Source organism: Musa acuminata, chromosome BXJ1-3 (genome assembly GCF_036884655.1).
Source record: "Musa acuminata AAA Group cultivar baxijiao chromosome BXJ1-3, Cavendish_Baxijiao_AAA, whole genome shotgun sequence".
Taxonomy (NCBI): Eukaryota; Viridiplantae; Streptophyta; class Magnoliopsida; order Zingiberales; family Musaceae; genus Musa; species Musa acuminata.
The window spans coordinates 9410001-9430000 of NC_088329.1; the positions used below are offsets into that span (position 1 = coordinate 9410001).

At 40.8% G+C, this 20000-nt stretch overlaps 2 protein-coding genes and 1 pseudogene across 3 annotated transcripts in view; all 3 read left to right on the forward strand.

Annotated features, from left to right (window-relative positions):
• LOC103975188 (putative multidrug resistance protein) overlaps window positions 1-5130 on the forward strand; it is a 6535-nt gene extending 1405 nt beyond the window's left edge. Inside the window, exons 5-7 of the mRNA XM_065123906.1 lie at window positions 1-416; window positions 2571-3461; window positions 3542-5130. The exon at window positions 1-416 is cut by the window's left edge and continues 125 nt beyond it. Coding sequence (XP_064979978.1) covers window positions 1-416; window positions 2571-3461; window positions 3542-4912 — 2678 coding nt within the window. The 3' untranslated portion in view covers window positions 4913-5130. The remainder of the gene's footprint in view (window positions 417-2570; window positions 3462-3541) is intronic.
• Window positions 5131-9270: 4140 nt separating this feature from the next.
• On the forward strand, window positions 9271-14219 carry LOC135622247 (plant UBX domain-containing protein 4-like). Of its 2 annotated transcripts, XM_065123921.1 has the most exons (5): window positions 9271-9681; window positions 10301-10354; window positions 10462-10745; window positions 13586-13681; window positions 13764-14219. In XM_065123921.1, exons 3-5 carry the CDS (start codon window positions 10497-10499, stop codon window positions 13827-13829), a joined length of 411 nt encoding a protein of 136 aa, XP_064979993.1. In that variant the 5' UTR covers window positions 9271-9681; window positions 10301-10354; window positions 10462-10496; the 3' UTR covers window positions 13830-14219. The 2 variants fall into 2 exon arrangements, with proteins under 2 accessions (XP_064979993.1, XP_064979986.1); XM_065123914.1 differs by lacking the exon at window positions 10301-10354.
• Window positions 14220-15794: 1575 nt separating this feature from the next.
• The window catches only part of LOC103975004 (putative multidrug resistance protein), a 4516-nt pseudogene continuing 310 nt past the window's right edge, over window positions 15795-20000 (forward strand).

The following is a 20000-nucleotide window of genomic DNA, read 5'->3' on the forward strand; positions in this document are numbered from 1 at the left end:
TCGAGAATCTTTCCGGGGATGTGGAGTTCAGATCGGTCGAATTCGCGTATCCTTCGAGGCCGGAAAACATCATCCTGAGAGGCTTTGATCTGAAGGTTCCGGCCGGGAAAACTGTGGCTCTGGTGGGCGGCAGTGGATCAGGGAAGTCGACCGTCATTGCGTTAATGGAGAGGTTCTACGATCCACTAGGAGGTGAGATTTTGCTGGACGGAGTGGATATTAGGAGCATCAAACTCAAGTGGCTGAGGTCACAGATAGGATTGGTAAGCCAAGAGCCAGCTCTCTTTGCGACCTCCATAAAGGAGAACTTGCTCTTTGGCAAGGAAGAAGCAACCGTGGAGGAGGTGGTGGCAGCTGCAACGGCGTCGAATGCCCACAACTTCATCTCTCAGCTGCCTCAGGGTTATGACACACAGGTTATATTGTCTTCTAACACTATATTTCCAAGCATTTGAGTGCAGCTATAGATTAGATTGCATGACTATTCTTGCATCTTGCTTTCCCTTTACTTGGACCATTAAGCTGTCGGCATACTGGGCTGGCTTCCTATTTGAGCAGTAGTTCATAAAGCATGCGGGGACAGTGCATGACAAGATTCCGACATTGGGAGCCTTGTATTGGCCAAGACCATGACATGATTGCATTCCTGGAAACCCACCCATTTATGGTTAATGATTAGATGGGTGGATGAAATTTCATCTGGCCACCACACGGCAAAGTTTCTGGGATTTTTTTGGTATTTCATTGTTGATGCTTTCCACCAAATGAAGCCACAACTTTATGCTCAGAACAATGATATACGATTGACACATGGCTTGTCTTAGCTAATTTCTAATAGCTTTTGTTATGTCGCCAACAAGATTATGTAATAACAATAATTAAGATAGCGATGCTCTACGTTTAATAGATTATTAATGACATAATCAAAATATTTAAGTTAAAATTGATAATAGTACCTCTATCATTCTCTTAAATAAAACTAATCAAAATATAGAACTAATCGAGGTGTTACAAATTCTTTTAATTAAGGATATGATATCATTGTCAAGATTCAACATAATCTAAATCAAATCTTAATATAATGCATGTAAGATATAGCCCAATGATAGTCATCTAACTCCATATATAGATAGTCTCTTTTTATTTGAGTCTTCTCACCGTACCCAAATGTTAGGTCAGTTCTGATATCAAATATTACGATTCATAAGTTAATTGATTTATTAATTTCTTTGAACCCAAATCGCTAGCTAAAGTACTTAAAATTGATACTAATGCATGCATCATATTTTTATAAGTTTATTTTAATCCTACTTGTTGTGTGGAGAGTGTTATCGACCATGGGTCGGTCTGGCTTGGTCTTAACCCGAAGGTGTAGGGGCATTCAAGGAACTCTCGTGATAGTCTTGCGAGACGGTTAATGCAGTATCAAGGTGTCCGAGGTGGCTCTAAGGTAGTTTTTAAGGTGGCTTCTGAGGTGGATTTCGATCTCCTCGATGGGTTCCTGTACAAAGGTTAGCATCGGCGGAGAGTTTCTCGACCCAAACCTTCCAACATTTAAGTTAGCTCCTTTTGGGATTATGTAGAATGTGAAAGGTTTTTGGGAGAGAGGTCTGACCCTGAGTAAGATTTGAGAGTTAGCTTTTATATCTGAATGATCGAGGGAATCGTTTATAATCATTGTAACGCCCTCCCTTTGGCATTTTATCAACAAGAGTGACAGTTGAATAGCCTCCTGCAGGCTATCATCCATGAAGGCCAACTAAAGAAGAATAAGTTTGAATGATCATCCGGGAACTACTGTTCATGGAGACTAATAGGATCAACCTAATGGCCTTTCATAAACTGTTATGCATATGGATCGATAAGCCATTACTACCCCCACATCGCTGTTTCGGTGGCGATCAGTTGACAGATTATCAAAATATTCTCTATCATTACTCAATTTTACGTAGGAGTGCGGATATCTGTACTTTCCTTATGAACATAATCTTGCACAGTTTTGCCATTATTTGTAGTTGTAGAATCCATCCTAATGTTGCTTTAATAAAACATAACACAAACCGGGAACACCCTCATCATTTACTGTTATTTGCCCTTGACAAGTGTTCCACACCTTGTGCAGATCAATTTAGGTAAGGTCTCAATCTCTACATTATCTCCACGGGTAAACCGACACTCGTGTATGTGCTTGTTCTTTAATGAAACCTTTCATAAATGTGTCATTGCTATCAGTTGCGTTAACCTATTATAATGTCACAGTGTTTACATTATAGCCATGCCATATAAAGGTAAGCTAACATCACGAAATGAATACAACCTTCTTGAAGTACTTGTGATGGTATACAGACTTCCCAATGATTTCATCTTGGTATAGGAATCACAATAACATCTCTTTTCATTTTGTGCCAATTCTTGATCCACATTTTTGTTTTCCTTTATTCTGTGATAGGATCTTGGTTGAATCTTTTGAAGTGAATACCGTGCCATGCCTGCATATATTTGGTGTGCTATATGCATTCATGAGTATAGACATAGCATGGTAGTGTTTCTAAAGTTATGGTTCATGACAGGTAGGAGAAAGTGGGGTTCAGATGTCAGGAGGTCAGAAGCAGCGGATAGCGATCGCAAGGGCTGTGCTGAAGTCGCCCAGGATTCTTCTGCTTGATGAAGCCACAAGCGCGTTGGACTCGGAGTCGGAGCGAGTCGTCCAAGAAGCACTCGACCTGGCGTCCCTCGGTCGGACCACCATCGTCGTCGCGCACCGCCTGTCCACTATCAGGAACGCCGACGTGATCGCCGTCGTGCAAGCAGGCCGAGTCGCGGAGCTTGGCTCCCACGACGACCTCATCCGTGATGAAGATGGACTCTACTCATCCCTCGTTCGCTTCCAACAGACGGCGGGAGCAGCGGGAAGCGATGCGCCTAGCTCATCATCGGCAGCGTTGGTGGCCTTCCCTCGACCCGGTAGCAGCGAGAGCCGCAGGTTATCGTTGTGCAGCAGATCAAGCTCCACTAGTTCTTCGCGCCACCAGGAGTCGCAAGAGGAGTCCGAGGCGGATGCTCCTCCCCCGGTTCCATCTCTGCGGAGGCTGTTGCTGTTGAACTTACAGGAATGGCGGCAGGCGGTGCTGGGAAGCTTGGGCGCGATGGCTTTCGGGGCGGTGCAGCCACTGTACGCCTTCGCGATGGGAAGCATGCTGTCGGTGTACTTTATGAATGATCACAAACAGATCAGGTCAAACACGAGGACGTACTGCCTCATCTTCGTCGCCATGTCGGTCCTCTCCTTTTTGGTCAATATTCTGCAGCACTACAACTTCGCGGCCATGGGGGAGTACCTGACAAGGCGGGTGAGGCAGAGGATGCTCTCCAAGATTCTCACGTTTGAAGTTGGGTGGTTCGATCGGGACGAGAACTCTACTGGCGCCATCTGCTCTCGACTCGCCAACGATGCCAATGTGGTCAGTAGCAATCTCCGTTAGCAGCTAGGCGTCCATAGGGACTTCGTCGTTCTCTAATCGGCATCTCTCTCCTGCTGCAGGTTCGAATGCTGGTGGGTGATCGGATGTCTTTGATCATTCAGGCAGTCTCTGCGGTGACCATAGCATGGACGTTGGGTCTGGTCATCGCATGGAAGCTGGCCCTCATCTTGATCGCCATCCAACCACTGATGATAGTATGCTACTACTCCCGAATGGTTATTCTCAAGAGCATGTCCAAGAAGGCCATCGAGTCGCAGTCGGAGAGCAGCAAGGTAGCTGCCGAAGCTGTCGCCAACCTTCGTACCGTCACCGCGTTCTCGTCGCAGGATCGGATTCTCCACCTGTTCGGGAGAACCCAAGAGGGCCCGAGCAGGGAAAGCGTACGGCAGTCCTGGGTAGCCGGCATCGTCCTCGGCATCTCCCAGGCTCTCATGAGGTGCAGCTGGTCTCTGGCCTTTTGGTACGGCGGCCGTCTCATGTTTCATGGCCACATCACCGCCGAGGCTCTCTTTCAGAACATCCTCATCCTGGTTAGCACAGGCCGTGTCATCGCGGAGGCCGGCAGCATGACATCGGACCTCGCCAAGGGAGCAGATCTCGTCGGCTCTGTTTTTGCAGTGATGGACCGGTTCACCCACATTGAACCTGAAGACGACAAAGGCCATCGGCCGGAGAATTTGGTCGGCGACGTCGACATCTGCCGCGTTGACTTCGCATATCCAGCGCGGCCTGACGTACTCATCTTTAGTGGTTTCTCCCTCACCATCGAGGCCGGCAAGTCGACTGCGCTGGTGGGGCAAAGCGGTTCAGGCAAATCGACCATCATCGGACTCATAGAGCGATTCTACGACCCGCTCAAGGGGACGGTGAAGATCGACGGCAGGGACGCGAAGTCGTACCATCTCCGGTCGCTGAGGAAACACATCGGGCTGGTGGGACAAGAGCCGGTACTGTTCGCCGGGTCGATCAGAGAAAACATAGCGTACGGCATGGATGAGCCGACGGAGGGCGAGATCGAAGACGCGGCGAGGACGGCCAACGCGCACGACTTCATCAGCGGCCTCAACGACGGCTACGACACGTTCTGCGGGGAGAGAGGGGTGCAGCTGTCGGGCGGGCAGAAGCAGCGGATCGCGATCGCAAGGGCGGTGCTGAAGAATCCGGTCATACTGCTGCTGGACGAGGCGACGAGCGCCCTGGACAGCCAGTCGGAGAAGGTGGTGCAGGCGGCGTTGGAGAGGGTGATGGCGGGGAGGACGAGCGTGGTGGTGGCGCACAGGCTGAGCACCATTCGCAACTGTGACCTCATTGCGGTGATGGAGAAGGGGGTGGTGGTGGAGAAGGGGACGCATGCCTCGCTGCTGGCCAAGGGGCCCAAAGGATCCTATTGTAGCTTGGTTAGCCTGCAACAAGGGAACAAGGACGTATGAACGCGGCTACGGAGGAGCTATTGACTTCGATTGGGATGACAAAATTGATAGCAACCGGATCTTAATAGATGATAGTATTTGCTCTATTAGTGTTATTAGTCAACAAATCCGTGAATTAGTTGGCCTCCGTAGCATTAAGTTCCATAGACTTTTAAAAATGGTCCCATGGTTTCAAAATTATTATCGGTCACTCTTTTTTTTTTTTAACGATTCTTCGATGAAATTCTTATATTCAAACTTTTTTTTTTGTGTCTCTTCACTTTTTTTATCTCGAATATTCACTCAAACTTATATTCATAAGATTGGTAATGAAAATAAGTAATATGGTTGGCTATGAAAATGAGTGAGACCATCGATGATTGATTCCAAAATAACATACCCAAATTATAAGAAATCCTATAGAAGCCACAAGTGCCGAATTCATACTTTGCAAACTTTGATTTGTTCTACTTCTAATATGTATTCTAGTTCTAGTATGTAAATAAATCGCGAATATGGTCCAAGTAATAAAAGCCCAAGTTTCTTTGGGGGTCCCAATTCCAATAAGATCCCCATGCCTCATTAGCCCATACTGCTCCACAAAGAATGCCTATGGTTAAAAAGGTAAATCCTAAACTAATGACACGATAACTCCAATAATCCAAACGTTGAGTCCTGCAACGATCGAATCATAATCTCATCATATTTTTTTTACATACTTTTAAAGCGAGTGTACTTCAAAAAAAAAGATTAACGATAGAAAATTCAACCATAATATCATAATGTGTTTCGATGATAATATTAAATCAAAGATAGAAGACGATGTTAGGATAGTGTATAAAAGAGATGAAGACTTGTTAGCTTCTCAAGAGAGCTAAGAGAGATAGTGTATAAAAGACAATGACGATGGAGACATGATCAACCATGGTAAATAATAGACATTTCTTATACTGTGCAACCATGGTAATATCCATAGGAGGAATTGCTGTGGTTTGTGGAACTCATCAAAGGGGTGGATAAAAGATCAATAGAGAGAGATAACCTGAGATCTTTTGAAACGCTCCTAATTAGTAGAAAGTTATAGATTGTCCAATGTACAATTCTATACGTTTCTCCATAAGAATGTAAATAACTTTCATACAATATTTATTACATAATCTAATTCATAATTAATAAACCCACATGACATTAATAACATAGCTCAATCCATTTCAATCCACCTATAGGATATTTAATAGATACAACAACTTTTTAAAAGTCACAACATTATAATCCAAATTATATATATATATATAAAGGAATCTCATTTTCTATTGCATAACTCTAAAAAATTAACAGTTTATCATATATGTAAATCATAGCTCAAATAAATACAGTGACTCACATGTCACTAAAATTTATCATAATAAATTATCGTTAAAATATATTAAATCTTTATACATTTAACGTATGCTTTGTGAATATGTATAGATATCAAATACTCTTTATGCTAATATAAAAACTTAAACCTTATAGGCATTTCAAAATCATAAATTGCTAATATAAAATACTTAAATACATTTCAAAACAAAATTCATGCATTCAAATCAAATAAAATGTTTATGACATCTTTTGAAGCAAGATACATTTAAATATATTTTTATGTTGAAAGTATAAGTATAGCTAATGTCACATATCATGACATAAAACATTATAGTACAAAGACTAGATGCTTATATAAATATAAATATAGAAGTTAGGAGCATAAATATATCCCTGTGACAGAGATCGGAATCATATTTAATCCTTATGGTGTAAGTAATATATATATATATATATATATATATATATATCAAAGCTCAAAAAAATTATTTTCTAAATAAATACCAATCTTTAACCCTCTATCATAGTTATACTCAATTTACAACTATCATCTCATGAAAAATAATATATCAATTACATTTTATAAATCAAGAGTTTAGAAAATTCTTTTTGCACATCTTTTCAAATATTATATATTTTTTAATCATCATCATATAAATCCTTTTGCAATGCTTTTAGATAATAAAAGAGCTTGTGATTTATATAAATTATTATTATTTATAAATGTCAAACATATGTATTAATATTTTTAAAAATAAATTAGACATAATCATCGAATACTTACCCTTGTCGAATATCCTCAATACCAATATATTCTGATTATGTTTTATTTTTCCAACATCTTCATTTTTCATTCTTTTATTTCCTTAATGATATAAATATCTAATTAATTAAAAAATCAAGATTCCTCAATCTATAATTTAAAACATAAATCTAATTGATAAAAATATAAAAGATCTCAAAATCATACCTATTAAAATTTTTAAAATATAAACCTAATTAATAAGAATATAAGAGATCTTAAAACCATACCTTTTGAAAATTTTCTTGAATCATTTGACATAAAAAAAGAATCGCTTTCCTTAATTTTTTTTTCTTTCTTTCTTGCAATGTAACTTTTCTCATTCATCTTCTCTGGTCACGGCAGATCACTCCTCTTTCTCTTTCTTTCCTCTCCTTCCTCTGCCATTCTTTTCTTCTCCCTTCTCCTTTTCTTCACTTCCCTATTTTTTTCTTTTTTTTTCTCTTGTTCCCATGAAGACCTCGACGAGATTGACAGTGTCACAACCTGATTTTTTTTTTTTATAGGATTATATAGCATGTATCAAGAGAAATATTATTTTCTTAATATATATAAATTATAGATATTTATTATAATTTATTTATTCATTAAATATAAATCAAAAGTAAACATAAGTTTTATTGAGAAATATAATGTTATCCACTTAAAAATAAAATCTAATTCGATCTATCTAAGATTAGAGAAATGTTTTCTATTCACTAGAATAAATAAAAGATTATTTTTAAAAATAAAAAATAAAATAATTTTTTTAATAATATTGAGTATGAACCCTTATAAATCAATTGTAAAATAAATATATATTTGAAAGATAATCATCAAATACCAAAAATAGCACTCCCCCACAAATGAAAAAATTTTATCCTATAATATAATATGAGTTTGTATTCTTTCAATAGTTTGATTATAATTTCATGATGTAATAAAATTTTATCCTATAATAAATTTGGTTGATTTCAATCCAAATTCTAATCAATTTCAAAATATTACATCATGAAATTATAATCAAAATATTTATTCATTAGTATTGAGCCATTAAGATATAATAAATAACAATAGATAAACTTGTATAAAAAGAAAATAGCATTCATAATAAGTATTGTATAATATGAATAATTATAACATGTTTTAATCCTATAATAAATTTCTAAACTTGAAAGGAATTAATTTTTTTTATATTTCATATAATATGAATAAGTATAACATATTTTAATCCAACGATAAAATTTTATACATTTAGAGAAATAAAAGAATATTTTTGAACTATATATAACATGAATAATTAAAAAATATTTTTTTATTTTTTAAGAAAATCAAGGAAACTACCTTTTGTAAATAGGATACAACTCCTCATTTCTCATGTTACTAACTCTGATGAGAAATGAACAAGAGAAATCTCTCTCCTTAAATATCTCTTCTTAAATAGGAGAGGTGCCCTCCACATAAGGTAAATTTTTATTTTTATATTTATTTAATTTTTTTATTTAATTTATTGATAAAAAATAATATCATCCTATTTGAAATGTTAAATATTTATTTCTTAATTTTTATTAATAAGAAAAAATAAAAAAAAAATCATGCCTAAATAGAGGATTTGATTATAGAGAAAGTAAGTAGATACCGAACCGAATGATTTGTTTGTTGATTGTGAAGATGTTCACTAGAAACTCTTGAGAAAGATTTGAAGTCAAGAGTCAAAGTTAATATTCCGTTTATAAGTGAACGATGATTTTATCCTTCACTTAATTATAAATTTAACACATGATATGACATATAGAAGATTCCATTAAAGAAATAGACAAAGTCATTAAAAATAGAATAAATTATAATAATTTTAAAATTACGGAGATCTTAATATAATTTTTAAAAGTTGAAGAACCCTTAATAACGAGGGGTCAAAGATAAAGAGAAATATATAATTAGCCAGGTAATATTTGGGACAATTTAGTGTATTAATTTGTGCATTTACTTTTTTACAGTTTCTCTGTTAAGTTTTTTCTAATAAAAAAATTATTACTACTAATCAAGGGAAATAATAAAATAGGAGGTTTGCATTTACTTTAATTATATTTCCTCCGAATAATAAACCCGAATAATAATTTATCTTTCCTCCGAAATACTTTAATTATCTTCATATATGAAACTAATCTATAAATTATTCTGCACTAAATGTCATAAAAATAAATAAACAACTGATAAGAGAAAATAGATAGTTCCAACTTTGGTGTTAACCAACACCGTCAATTAGTCATCAGTCACCGAATCCGTAACATCTGCGCCGGCGCTACAACAACCCCGGCGCCGGACACAGGAAAGGATCCTCGACTCCGCCATCCGCGCCTTCTACGATCACCACTCCGATTCCCAACACCGCCAACAACCCCTCCCCCAAGACCAGGACGAGGACGATATACTTTCGGAAGGCACCGTCGCCGCTGCCGCACCGCCATCGCGGGTGACTCGTTCCTCCGCCGCTGCCGCTGCTCCTCGTTCTTCGACCGCAATGGGTTCCAGAGGGGATAAGAAGCCATCGATGCCCTCCGGGAGCCGGCTGACCATCCGTACCCTACCCGATCTGAACCGGAGTTCTGAGACGGGATCCAATAGCGACTCCGATAGGCCGCAGGAGGTTCCAGTTTCTAATCTTTTGTAGTATCTTTAAAATCCTGTTATGAAATCTGTTTTCTCTCCCTAAAGTTATTTGAATACTACATCAATTGTCTGGGGGAATCGTGGACTGGTAGTTTCTATAACTGAACAAAAGGAACTGGCCGATTCTTTATGAACAAAGGGTTCAACAAATTGGAAAGTGTTTTCAATTTTCTGCATATTGTATAGAAGTTTACTGCTATATTTTTTTTTTATATTTCAAGCAATATGTTGTATTACAATGCAAACATAGGGTAGGTATTGAAACGAGTGAAGGGAACCGGAATTTCACTTTTGGAGAAGAAATGGAAGTAGTAAAAGAGTTCACATTTATTAATACTACAGTGTTATGGTGCCGCCTAAACTTCTAGATTTCCAGGTTTTGGTTTATGAGGAGATGTTCACAAAATACTGCAGAAATTACATTATTTCCAGCAAAAAGTTACATTCTACTGCAATCTGTATCTAGTTCTGTAAGTTTTGGTTCTTGCATATTGCTTTCTCGAGAAAATTGAAGTTATGAAAATCTATTGTTAGTACTGAAAGATATATGTGCATGCATTTGGCCTGACTGCTTGTATTTAATGTTGATTTTACAGGCTTCAAGGATACATGTGGATGTTTTAGGCATTATAACCTTGCAAAAGTTTAATGTAATTACAGATTATATAGCCATCTATATGACAGTTTAACTTCATAAATCTATTATGTATATGAATTCCCCTTCAATTCTGCCTCATTTTGTCTTACTCTTATGCAGTGGTATGCTTGTCCAAGATCCTTTGAAAGGTGGCTATGATGTGGATGCAATATTTGAGCAAGCTAGGCAGATGGGTGCCATGCAAGGACCTTTTCAGCCTCAGTCCTCTAGTTCAAGAAGTTTCACTGGAACTGGCAGGTTATTTTACAGGTGAATCAGTACCACCTACTCCCCAGCAGCCTGAAATTTTTGTGCATAATATCTGTTTCTGGAGGCATGGATTTGCTGTGAATGATGGTGCATTAAGGAGGTTTGATGATCCTGAAAATGCATCCTTCCTAGAGGTATTATAAATATTGTCCTATCTTTACGATTTATATGTTTCGCTAAAATCATTTGTTGCTTAAGACTGTACCATCTGTCGAGGATTTCTAAAGTTGCAGGTTCTCATCATGTGAATAAGGTCTCGGCTGCTTTATGATTAAGTATTGTGCATAGTTCCGATAGGATCTGTATTTTCATGTTCTGGATGATGCTTTGATTCTTGACATTAGTTCCAATCACCATTGGTTAGATGTGATTGTTATGTATGTGGGTTTCACTTCTACCGATGAACAGCATTTCTTATTTGATATTCCAGTGGAAATCTTGTATATGTGAGATTGGTTGTCTTTCTACTTCTCCTGTTAACTACGTTGTCATTAACTTTTTAGACTTTGAATGTGAAAAAGTAACACATCAGTTGTATACTGAATAGGTTATATTTACAATAAGAAGTAAACATTAAAAATGTCATGGGGAATTTAGAGGTTAAGCAATGCTGTGGATGAAGGAGAACCAATGAATACGATATCACTATTTAATAAGGAGCAAAAGAATGCTTGACGGAACCTGGAGAGAATGTATTCCACATCACTTGTCAGTCTTTTTTGTTAGCATATGGTCTGCATGTTATTAAAAAATTTGGATTGTGCACTCGCCAATCAATTTATAGCTTCTCCAAGGACATCGTAATATTGTATGGGCTGTGAACCATAAGCACACTGCAGCATCTTGAATGTACTGATAGCATCAACTGTGAAACTATAGTGGTCGATGATAATTCTGATTGTTGGTGCTAGTTGATAACCAGCTGTGAAGCTTCACATGTTGACAATGAAGATGAATGGATTAAGGCTTATGAACATTGTTTATTTAGCATAGAAAGCAAATGAAATTTGCTTTTTTGGCAGAAGGATAGATGCTGTAGTAGCAAATCTGATACGTTGAAACTTGGAAGTGATTAAAATAATAATAAAAAACGATCACCTCTTAAATTTCTTTTAAATTAGTTTTGATGTTGTGAAGGGAGACCATTTAAAAAACTTTTCTTTATGAAACTGTAGCTTTAATGAACTGAGATAATATGTTGCGAAAATTGTTATATCCTTACTTGGTGCTTTCTGTTAATTAATCTGTCGCCTTATTCATGATCAATTCTCTCTCTCATGAGTGCCAGAGCTACTACGAGTAGCTATTTTCAACTGGCAACTTGGTTCCGGCATTTTAGTCTTTTGCTTGAGAGTACATTTAATAAGGGAGATAATGGGTCACTAGATAATGACATGCAAACCTTAACTTTGATAAATTTCAACAGCAAGCTTATGTAACTTGGACTTGTTGTTTTGTTGGTCAAACATTTGCTTGTGGAGAAAGTGGCCTAACTTAGCATTGCAGAACACGTCTGAAGCCCACCAAGAATTTAGAGAGTTTTTTCGTTTGATGCCAAGTTACCATGGTTTCTCGGTCTAATGCTATTTATGTTGCCTTTTAACCTAGTGTATGTTTTACCAATGTAAATTGTCCTTGTAAATCTCAATTGAGATTTGCCTGGAAAATATTTATGATTGCACATTGTTATCTGAAAGCCTTAAATCAGGATGCTATGGCCAAGGACTATTGCTATTTTATTTAAGTGAAGCATATATAGTTGTTGATAAGTCCTACATTATTATAATGGTTTTGAGATTAATATGTTGTTCTCTCAAACATGTGAATCAGCTTTGTGACGATTGTAATGTAGGGTGCAATTTAGGAATATAATATATATGCATTAGTTCGAATGTGTATTAGCACAGGGTTTGTAATCTTTTATCACTTGGACTAAATATTATTTTTTATATGTCAACCTTAACATGTATAGATTATAAAAATCAAATTCCTCTATTTGATAAACCATAGTAGCTTTTCTCTAGTATATCTTGTTGACGTAGACTTCTCTTTATAATAAAATCATTTGTTAGTAAATAGTCCTAATGTCTCGTCTATACCTGATGGAACTTACTTTCTTAAAGATTTAGATAGAATGAGTCTTCGACCATGTGGCTAAGATTGTTTAAAATCGAGTTACTAACAGTAAAACCGTGTAATTTTTTTTACCAGTCCAACTATACATTTCTTATGTGTTGCATACTTCACAATATTTCATATAAAAATAAGGTTATTCTCACAAGACCCATTTTGTAAGAGTGGTGTCTATGTCCCTTTTGCATTGTTTATTGATATTTTGATAATAGATTCACTCCGAGATCAATTGCTATGATCTGATTTGATGGACTAAAATACTTAAAACCGTCTTATTAATAGGATATCCATGAAGCCCTATATTACCAACAATTTCATCTGCTTTCTGATGTGAAACTAATTGAGCCCTCACAAACGGTGCGTTTTGCATGAAGTTACTATGCACAGATGGAAATAATTCTATCCTTTCTTATGTGTGGCCTTCAAAAGTTTGAAGGGGGGAAGATGAAATTAGAAAGCTGTGTATGGCATGTGGTTGGAGACACATCATTCAGTAAGTTAATTTTAAACGGAAATAACCAGTGAGACATCTAATTAGTGTTGTTGGTGACTGATTACTAGTTGATAAATCATGAAGGAAAAACTAAGATGATGATATTTTTTTTCTGAAAATTTGACAAATTATGTTGTTATACTTAACATAAGTCAAAGATATTTACACTCTTAAGCTGAATTTTGTAGGTAGCCTGTACTCTGTATTTTGTACATTATGATTAGGATGGGATTTGATTCAATCTACGAATAATAATTTGTTAATATTCCTTCAAAAGAAATTGCTTGGGTTAACCTTCCAGTATTTCCTTCCTAATCATAAGATTTCAACTATGTTACTTATCTGCAGAGCATTAGAAAGTCTGAATGCCCCAAAGAACTTGAGCCAGCACATCGGAGGTCCATGGTTAATGTCAATTCCATTCGGAGGGAAGAAAATTGCCCTGTATGTATTCTGTCCACCTCGGTTTTACAGCTATGTTTCCTTGTATATCGAGTTACCCATGCTATTCTTCAACCTGTTTCAGGAGCCTGTGGGCGTCTCTTTTCATTTCAAGGTGTGGGAAGGACACTTGGGGGTGGGGAGATTCTGACAGTTCTTTGGTTGAACTTGGTGTTAATAATGCTGCATCCAGTACGGTTCCGTCATCTTTAGGTATTGTCGATGCCTCTTTGCCCTTGACTACAATTCAGCTAAGGTTAGCCGATGGCATTCGCAAGGTTTTACGCTTTAAGACTCGTCACACGGTGGGTGGCATCAGGGCATTCATCCATGCATCAAGGCCTGGATCAGCAAGAACATGCCAGTTGTAAATTGTTGGTTTCTCTCCCAAGCTACTGAATGATGTCAGTAAGTAAGACGATTGAGGAAGCAGACCTTGCTAACTCGGTTAGCATTCAAAAAGGCTTACTGCATCTGACAGCGTAGTTGTAGCATCAATGCTATTAAATACTTGCACTGAGACGGTTTTTTTTATAAATCACCCACAGAACATGGCTAAGAGTTTCGAAACCGATAAAGAATGAATTGGAATCTTGAAACGAACATTCCTTACCTATCATCACCAAGGATTTTTATTTGACATGGTACCTCAAAGATAATCTTACAGTAAAAAATTTTTTATTAAGGCTTTCCGAAGGATTTGTTAACTTTAGATGGTTTCGAGATAAAATTGTGTGTTCATGGTAGTAGTCATTTTCTTCAGATCCCCTATTATCTAATGGCCTTTTTTTTTTGCCATTTTTCTATGATGTCTTGATATATATATATATATATATATATATATATATATATATATATATATATATATATATATTTTTTTTTTTTTATCCACCAACAACTGTTTCAACGTAAAGAATAATTGCTCATTGACAAATACCAAGGAGTTCACTCAACAAACGCCATCACATGCTGCTGCAGTAAAAACATCTCTATCAGGTAGCCGGAGGAGCCATGATGACTAATTATAAGAGGTCTAGTTGTAGGCATGGTTCAACCGGCTGCTCAAAAACATCAATGTAACAACTACACTGAGCAATGCCAGAAAACAAAGTTCTATGCCAGTCAATTTGTTCAGCCAGTTAGCACAGAAGCAAAAAATAGAATATATATATATATATATGGCTATAAAAGGCAGGCATGCAAAGAAGCATTGGAATCCGCCGCCCTCTTGCGATAGGACGGCAACGTTAGTGCCGACCGGCAACGTGATTGGCCTGATCCGATCACAGCCACTTTATTATACTGTGCTTTTTTTCCTCCTTTATTAGAAGAAAATATAAATTCTAAGTTAGTATATATATATATATATATATATATATATATATATATATATATATATATATATATATATATATATATATATATATATATATATAATGCTGTTCCATATTTTATCTAAAATATTCACATTACTTCAAACATAATAAAGTGGTAAAGCGGTTAACATAAAATAAAGATTTAACTAGTAATTAAATGAGTAGCCAATGAATGATAAATATGAATTGGTAACTGATAAACAGGTCATGCAATCTTAATACATTAAGAGATTAAAAATAAAATAAGAAATATTTTAGGGCACGTGTGAAATATAAACGTAAATAATTTGAGTATTTAATCTAATAATCTACCATGCGCATCGCTTCTTGATCTACAATTTTAAATTATTCGATTACATTCCCGAATCGAAACAATCTTTACGTCATCAATGACGTACTTATTTTACTTGTTACGTCATCAATGCGGAGTCTTAAATATGCCCGCCTTCTTTTCGGCGTCGAAATCAGACACAAGTATTTTGGGGCGTCACGCCGATCGCCTGAGCTTGCGGGCTATATAGCAGCGCTCCACCTCGCTCGTTTGCTCGCGGTCTATGAAGCAGCGAGACCAGAAAATGGCAACTGGCGAGGAGAGGAGGAACCTCTTGTCCTTCTATCTTCGCTGCACCATCTTCATGCATGCAGACGTCGTGGACAAGTGGTTGATGGCTCTAGGGTTCTCGGGCGCCATCATGAGCGGCATCGCCACGCCTATGGTTCTCTTCATCACCAGCAACATGATGAATAACCTCGGCACCGGCCCCTCCCTTTCTCCTCGATTCATCGACCAGGTGAATAAGGTTCGATCCCCTCTCCTTCTCTCGTGACCTGTGCTGGATATGCTCTCGCCGTTCCGACCTCTGTTTGTTTTTATTGCAGAATTCGCTCTACTTGGTGTACCTGTCACTTGGGGTCTTCGTGACGTCCTTCTTGGGTACGATCACCTGTTGCTTTCCTCCTCCTCATTTCTTCTGCTAACGGTGACCGTGGTGATGGCAGAAGGATTTTGTTGGACGAGGACGGGTGACAGACAAGCAATGCGGATGCGGACGCGATACTTGAAGGCAATACTCAGGCAGGACGTGGAGTACTTCGATCTCAACGCTACGTCCATGTCAGAGGTCATCACCAGCGTCTCCAGCGACAGCCTCATCATCCAAGACGTCATCGGCGAGAAGGTCACGAACCATCTTCCCTTTTCTCTGGATGATGTGGTGTTGCTTAACAATGTTTCGGACATATGCAGGTGCCCAACTTCATAAATAATATGGCGTTGTTCGCTAGTAGCTACTTGGTAGGATTCCTTATGATGTGGAGGCTGGCGCTGGTCGCCTTCCCCACGTTCTTGCTTCTCGTCATACCTGGGATAATGTACGCGAGGATGTTCATGGACCTGGCGAGGAAGATCCGAGATGAGTACGAGAAGGCTGGCGCCATCGCCGAGCAAGCCGTCTCCTCCATCAGGACGGTCTACTCCTTCGTGGCCGAGCGGCGGACCATGAGCGTGTTCTCGAACGCGCTCGAGGATTCGGTCAAGCTCGGGCTACGACAGAGCTTGACCAAGGGCATCGCCGTCGGGAGCAACAGCGTGACCTTCGCCATCTGGGCCTTCATGGCCTGGTACGGCAGCCGGATCGTTATGTACCATGAAGGCAAGGGCGGCACCGTCTTCGCCGTTGGAACTGCGATCGTCACTGGAGGGCTGTAATGTTCTCTCTCTCTGCTCTGCCATTATTGTTGCCTCCTCCATCCTTCTCTCTGCTCATCTCTCTTGTCTATTCATTTGCTTGACGAACATGCAATCAAAAGGGCGCTCGGATCCGGGCTTTCCAACATCAAGTACTTCTCGGAGGCGAGCTCAGCCGGAGAGCGGATCATGAAAGTGATAAGAAGAACACCGAGAATCGATTCAGATAGCACAGAGGGTACGGTAATCGAGAATCTGTCCGGGGATGTGGAGTTCAGATCGGTCGAATTCGCGTATCCTTCGAGGCCGGAAAACATCATCCTGAGAGCCTTTGATCTGAAGGTTCCGGCTGGGAAAACTGTGGCTCTGGTGGGCGGCAGTGGATCAGGGAAGTCGACCGTCATTGCGTTAATGGAGAGGTTCTACGATCCACTAGGGGGTGAGATTTTTCTGGACGGAGTGGATATTAGGAGCGTCAAACTCAAGTGGCTAAGGTCACAGATAGGATTGGTAAGCCAAGAGCCAGCTCTCTTTGCGACCTCCATAAAGGAGAACTTGCTCTTTGGCAAGGAAGAAGCAACCATGGAGGAGGTGGTGGCAGCTGCAACGGCCTCGAATGCCCACAACTTCATCTCTCAGCTGCCTGAGGGTTATGACACACAGGTTATATTGTCTTCTAACTCCATATTTCCAAGCATTTGAGTACAACTATAGAGTAGATTGCATGACAATTCATTCTTCTTGCTTTCCCTCTCCTGCGACTTCTACCAGTAAGCTGTTGGCGCATTGAGTTGGCTTCCTATTTGAGCAGCAGTTCAAAGCACGCATTCATGGAAACCCACCCATTTATGGTCAATGATTAGCTTGGCGGATGATATTTCATCTGGCCACCACACGACAAAGTTTCTGAGTGTTTTTGGTGTTTCGTTGTTGATGGTTTCCACCAAATGAAGCCACAACTTTGTGCTCATAACAATGTTTTAGGGTAGACACATGGCTTATCTTAGCTAATTACTTACAGCCTGCATATATTTGGCGTGCTATGTGCATTCATGAGTATAGACATAGCATCGTAGTGTTTCTAAAGTTATGGTTCATGACAGGTAGGAGAAAGTGGGGTTCAGATGTCAGGAGGTCAGAAGCAGCGGATAGCGATCGCAAGGGCTGTGCTTAAGTCGCCCAGGATTCTTCTGCTTGATGAAGCCACAAGCGCGTTGGACTCGGAGTCGGAGCGAGTCGTCCAAGAAGCACTCGACCAGGCATCCCTCGGTCGGACCACCATCGTCGTCGCGCACCGCCTGTCCACTATCAGGAACGCCGACGTGATCGCCGTCGTGCAAGCCGGCCGAGTCGCGGAGCTTGGCTCCCACTACGACCTCATCCGTGATGAAGATGGACTCTACTCATCCCTCGTTCGCTTCCAACAGACGGCGGGAGCAGCGGGAAGCGATGCGCCTAGCTCATCCTCGTCAGCGTTGGTGGCCTTCCCTCAACCCGGTAGCAGCGAGAGCCACAGGTTATCGTCGTGCAGCAGATCCAGCTCCACTAGTTCTTCGCGCCACCAGGAGGTGCAAGAGGAGTCCGAGGCTGATGCTCCTCCCCCGGTTCCATCTCTGCGGAGGCTGTTGCTACTTAACTTACCTGAATGGCGGCAGGCGGCGCTGGGAACCTTGGGAGCGATGGCTTTCGGAGCGGTGCAGCCACTGTACGCCTTCTTGATGGGAAGCATGCTGTCGGTGTACTTCATGAATGATCATAACGAGATCAGGTCAAACACGAGGAAATACAGCATCGTTTTCCTCGCCATGTCGATCTTTTCGTTCTTGGTCAACATTCTACAGTACTACAACTTCGGGGCCATGGGGGAGCACCTGACAAGGCGGGTGAGGCAGAGGATGCTCACCCAGATTCTTACATTTGAAGTTGGGTGGTTCGATCGAGACGAGAACTCTACTGGCGCCATCTGCTCTCGACTCGCAAATGATGCCAATGTGGTCAGTAGCAATCTCCGTTAGCAGCTAGGCATCCATAAGTACTTCGTTCTCTAATCTGCATCGCTCTCCTGCTGCAGGTTCGAATGCTGGTGGGTGATCGGATGTCTTTGATCATTCAGGCAGTCTCTGCAGCGACCATAGCATGCACGTTGGGTCTGGCCATTGCATGGAAGCTGGCCCTCATCTTGATCGCCATCCAACCCCTGATGATAGCAAGCTTCTACTACCGTATGGTTATTATTAGGAGCATGTCCAAGAAGGCTATCGAGTCGCAGTCGGAGAGCAGCAAGGTGGCTGCCGAAGCTGTCGCCAACCTTCGTACCGTCACCGCGTTCTCGTCGCAGGATCGGATTCTCCACCTGTTCGGGAGAACCCAAGAGGGCCCGAGCAGGGAAAGCGTACGGCAGTCCTGGGTAGCCGGCATCGTCCTCGGCGTCTCCCAGGCTCTCATGAGGTGCAGCTGGTCTCTGACCTTTTGGTACGGCGGCCGGCTCATGTTTCATGGCCACATCACCGCCGAGGCTCTCTTTCAGAACATCCTCATCCTGGTTAGCACAGGCCGTGTCATCGCGGAGGCCGGCAGCATGACATCGGACCTCGCCAAGGGAGCAGATGTCGTCGGCTCTGTTTTTGCAGTGATGGACCGGTTCACCCACATTGAACCTGAAGATGACAAAGGCCATCGGCCGGAGAATTTGGTCGGCGACGTCGACATCTGCCGCGTTGACTTCGCATATCCAGCGCGGCCTGACGTACTCATCTTTAGTGGTTTCTCCCTCACCATCGAGGCCGGCAAGTCGACTGCGCTGGTGGGGCAAAGCGGTTCAGGCAAATCGACCATCATCGGACTCATAGAGCGATTCTACGACCCGCTCAAGGGGACGGTGAAGATCGACGGCAGGGACGCGAAGTCGTACCATCTCCGGTCGCTGAGGAAACACATCGGGCTGGTGGGACAAGAGCCGGTACTGTTCGCTGGGACGATCAGAGAGAACATAGCGTACGGCATGGAGGCGCCGACGGAGGACGAGATCGAAGACGCGGCGAGGACGGCCAACGCGCATGACTTCATCAGCGGCCTCAACGACGGCTACGACACGTTCTGCGGGGAGAGAGGGGTGCAGCTGTCGGGTGGGCAGAAGCAGCGGATCGCGATCGCAAGGGCGGTGCTGAAGAACCCGGCGATCCTGCTGCTGGACGAGGCGACGAGCGCGCTGGACAGCCAGTCTGAGAAGGTGGTGCAGGCGGCGTTGGAGACGGTGATG

Bases quoted from the DNA above. Each gene is read 5' to 3' on its own strand.
- LOC135622247 (XM_065123921.1), top strand. From the start codon at position 10,497: ATGATGTGGATGCAATATTTGAGCAAGCTAGGCAGATGGGTGCCATGC. The intron at 10,746-13,585 runs GTATTATAAATA...ACTTATCTGCAG, and splicing joins AAAATGCATCCTTCCTAGAG to AGCATTAGAAAGTCTGAATG. The intron at 13,682-13,763 runs GTATGTATTCTG...AACCTGTTTCAG, and splicing joins GGAGGGAAGAAAATTGCCCT to GAGCCTGTGGGCGTCTCTTT.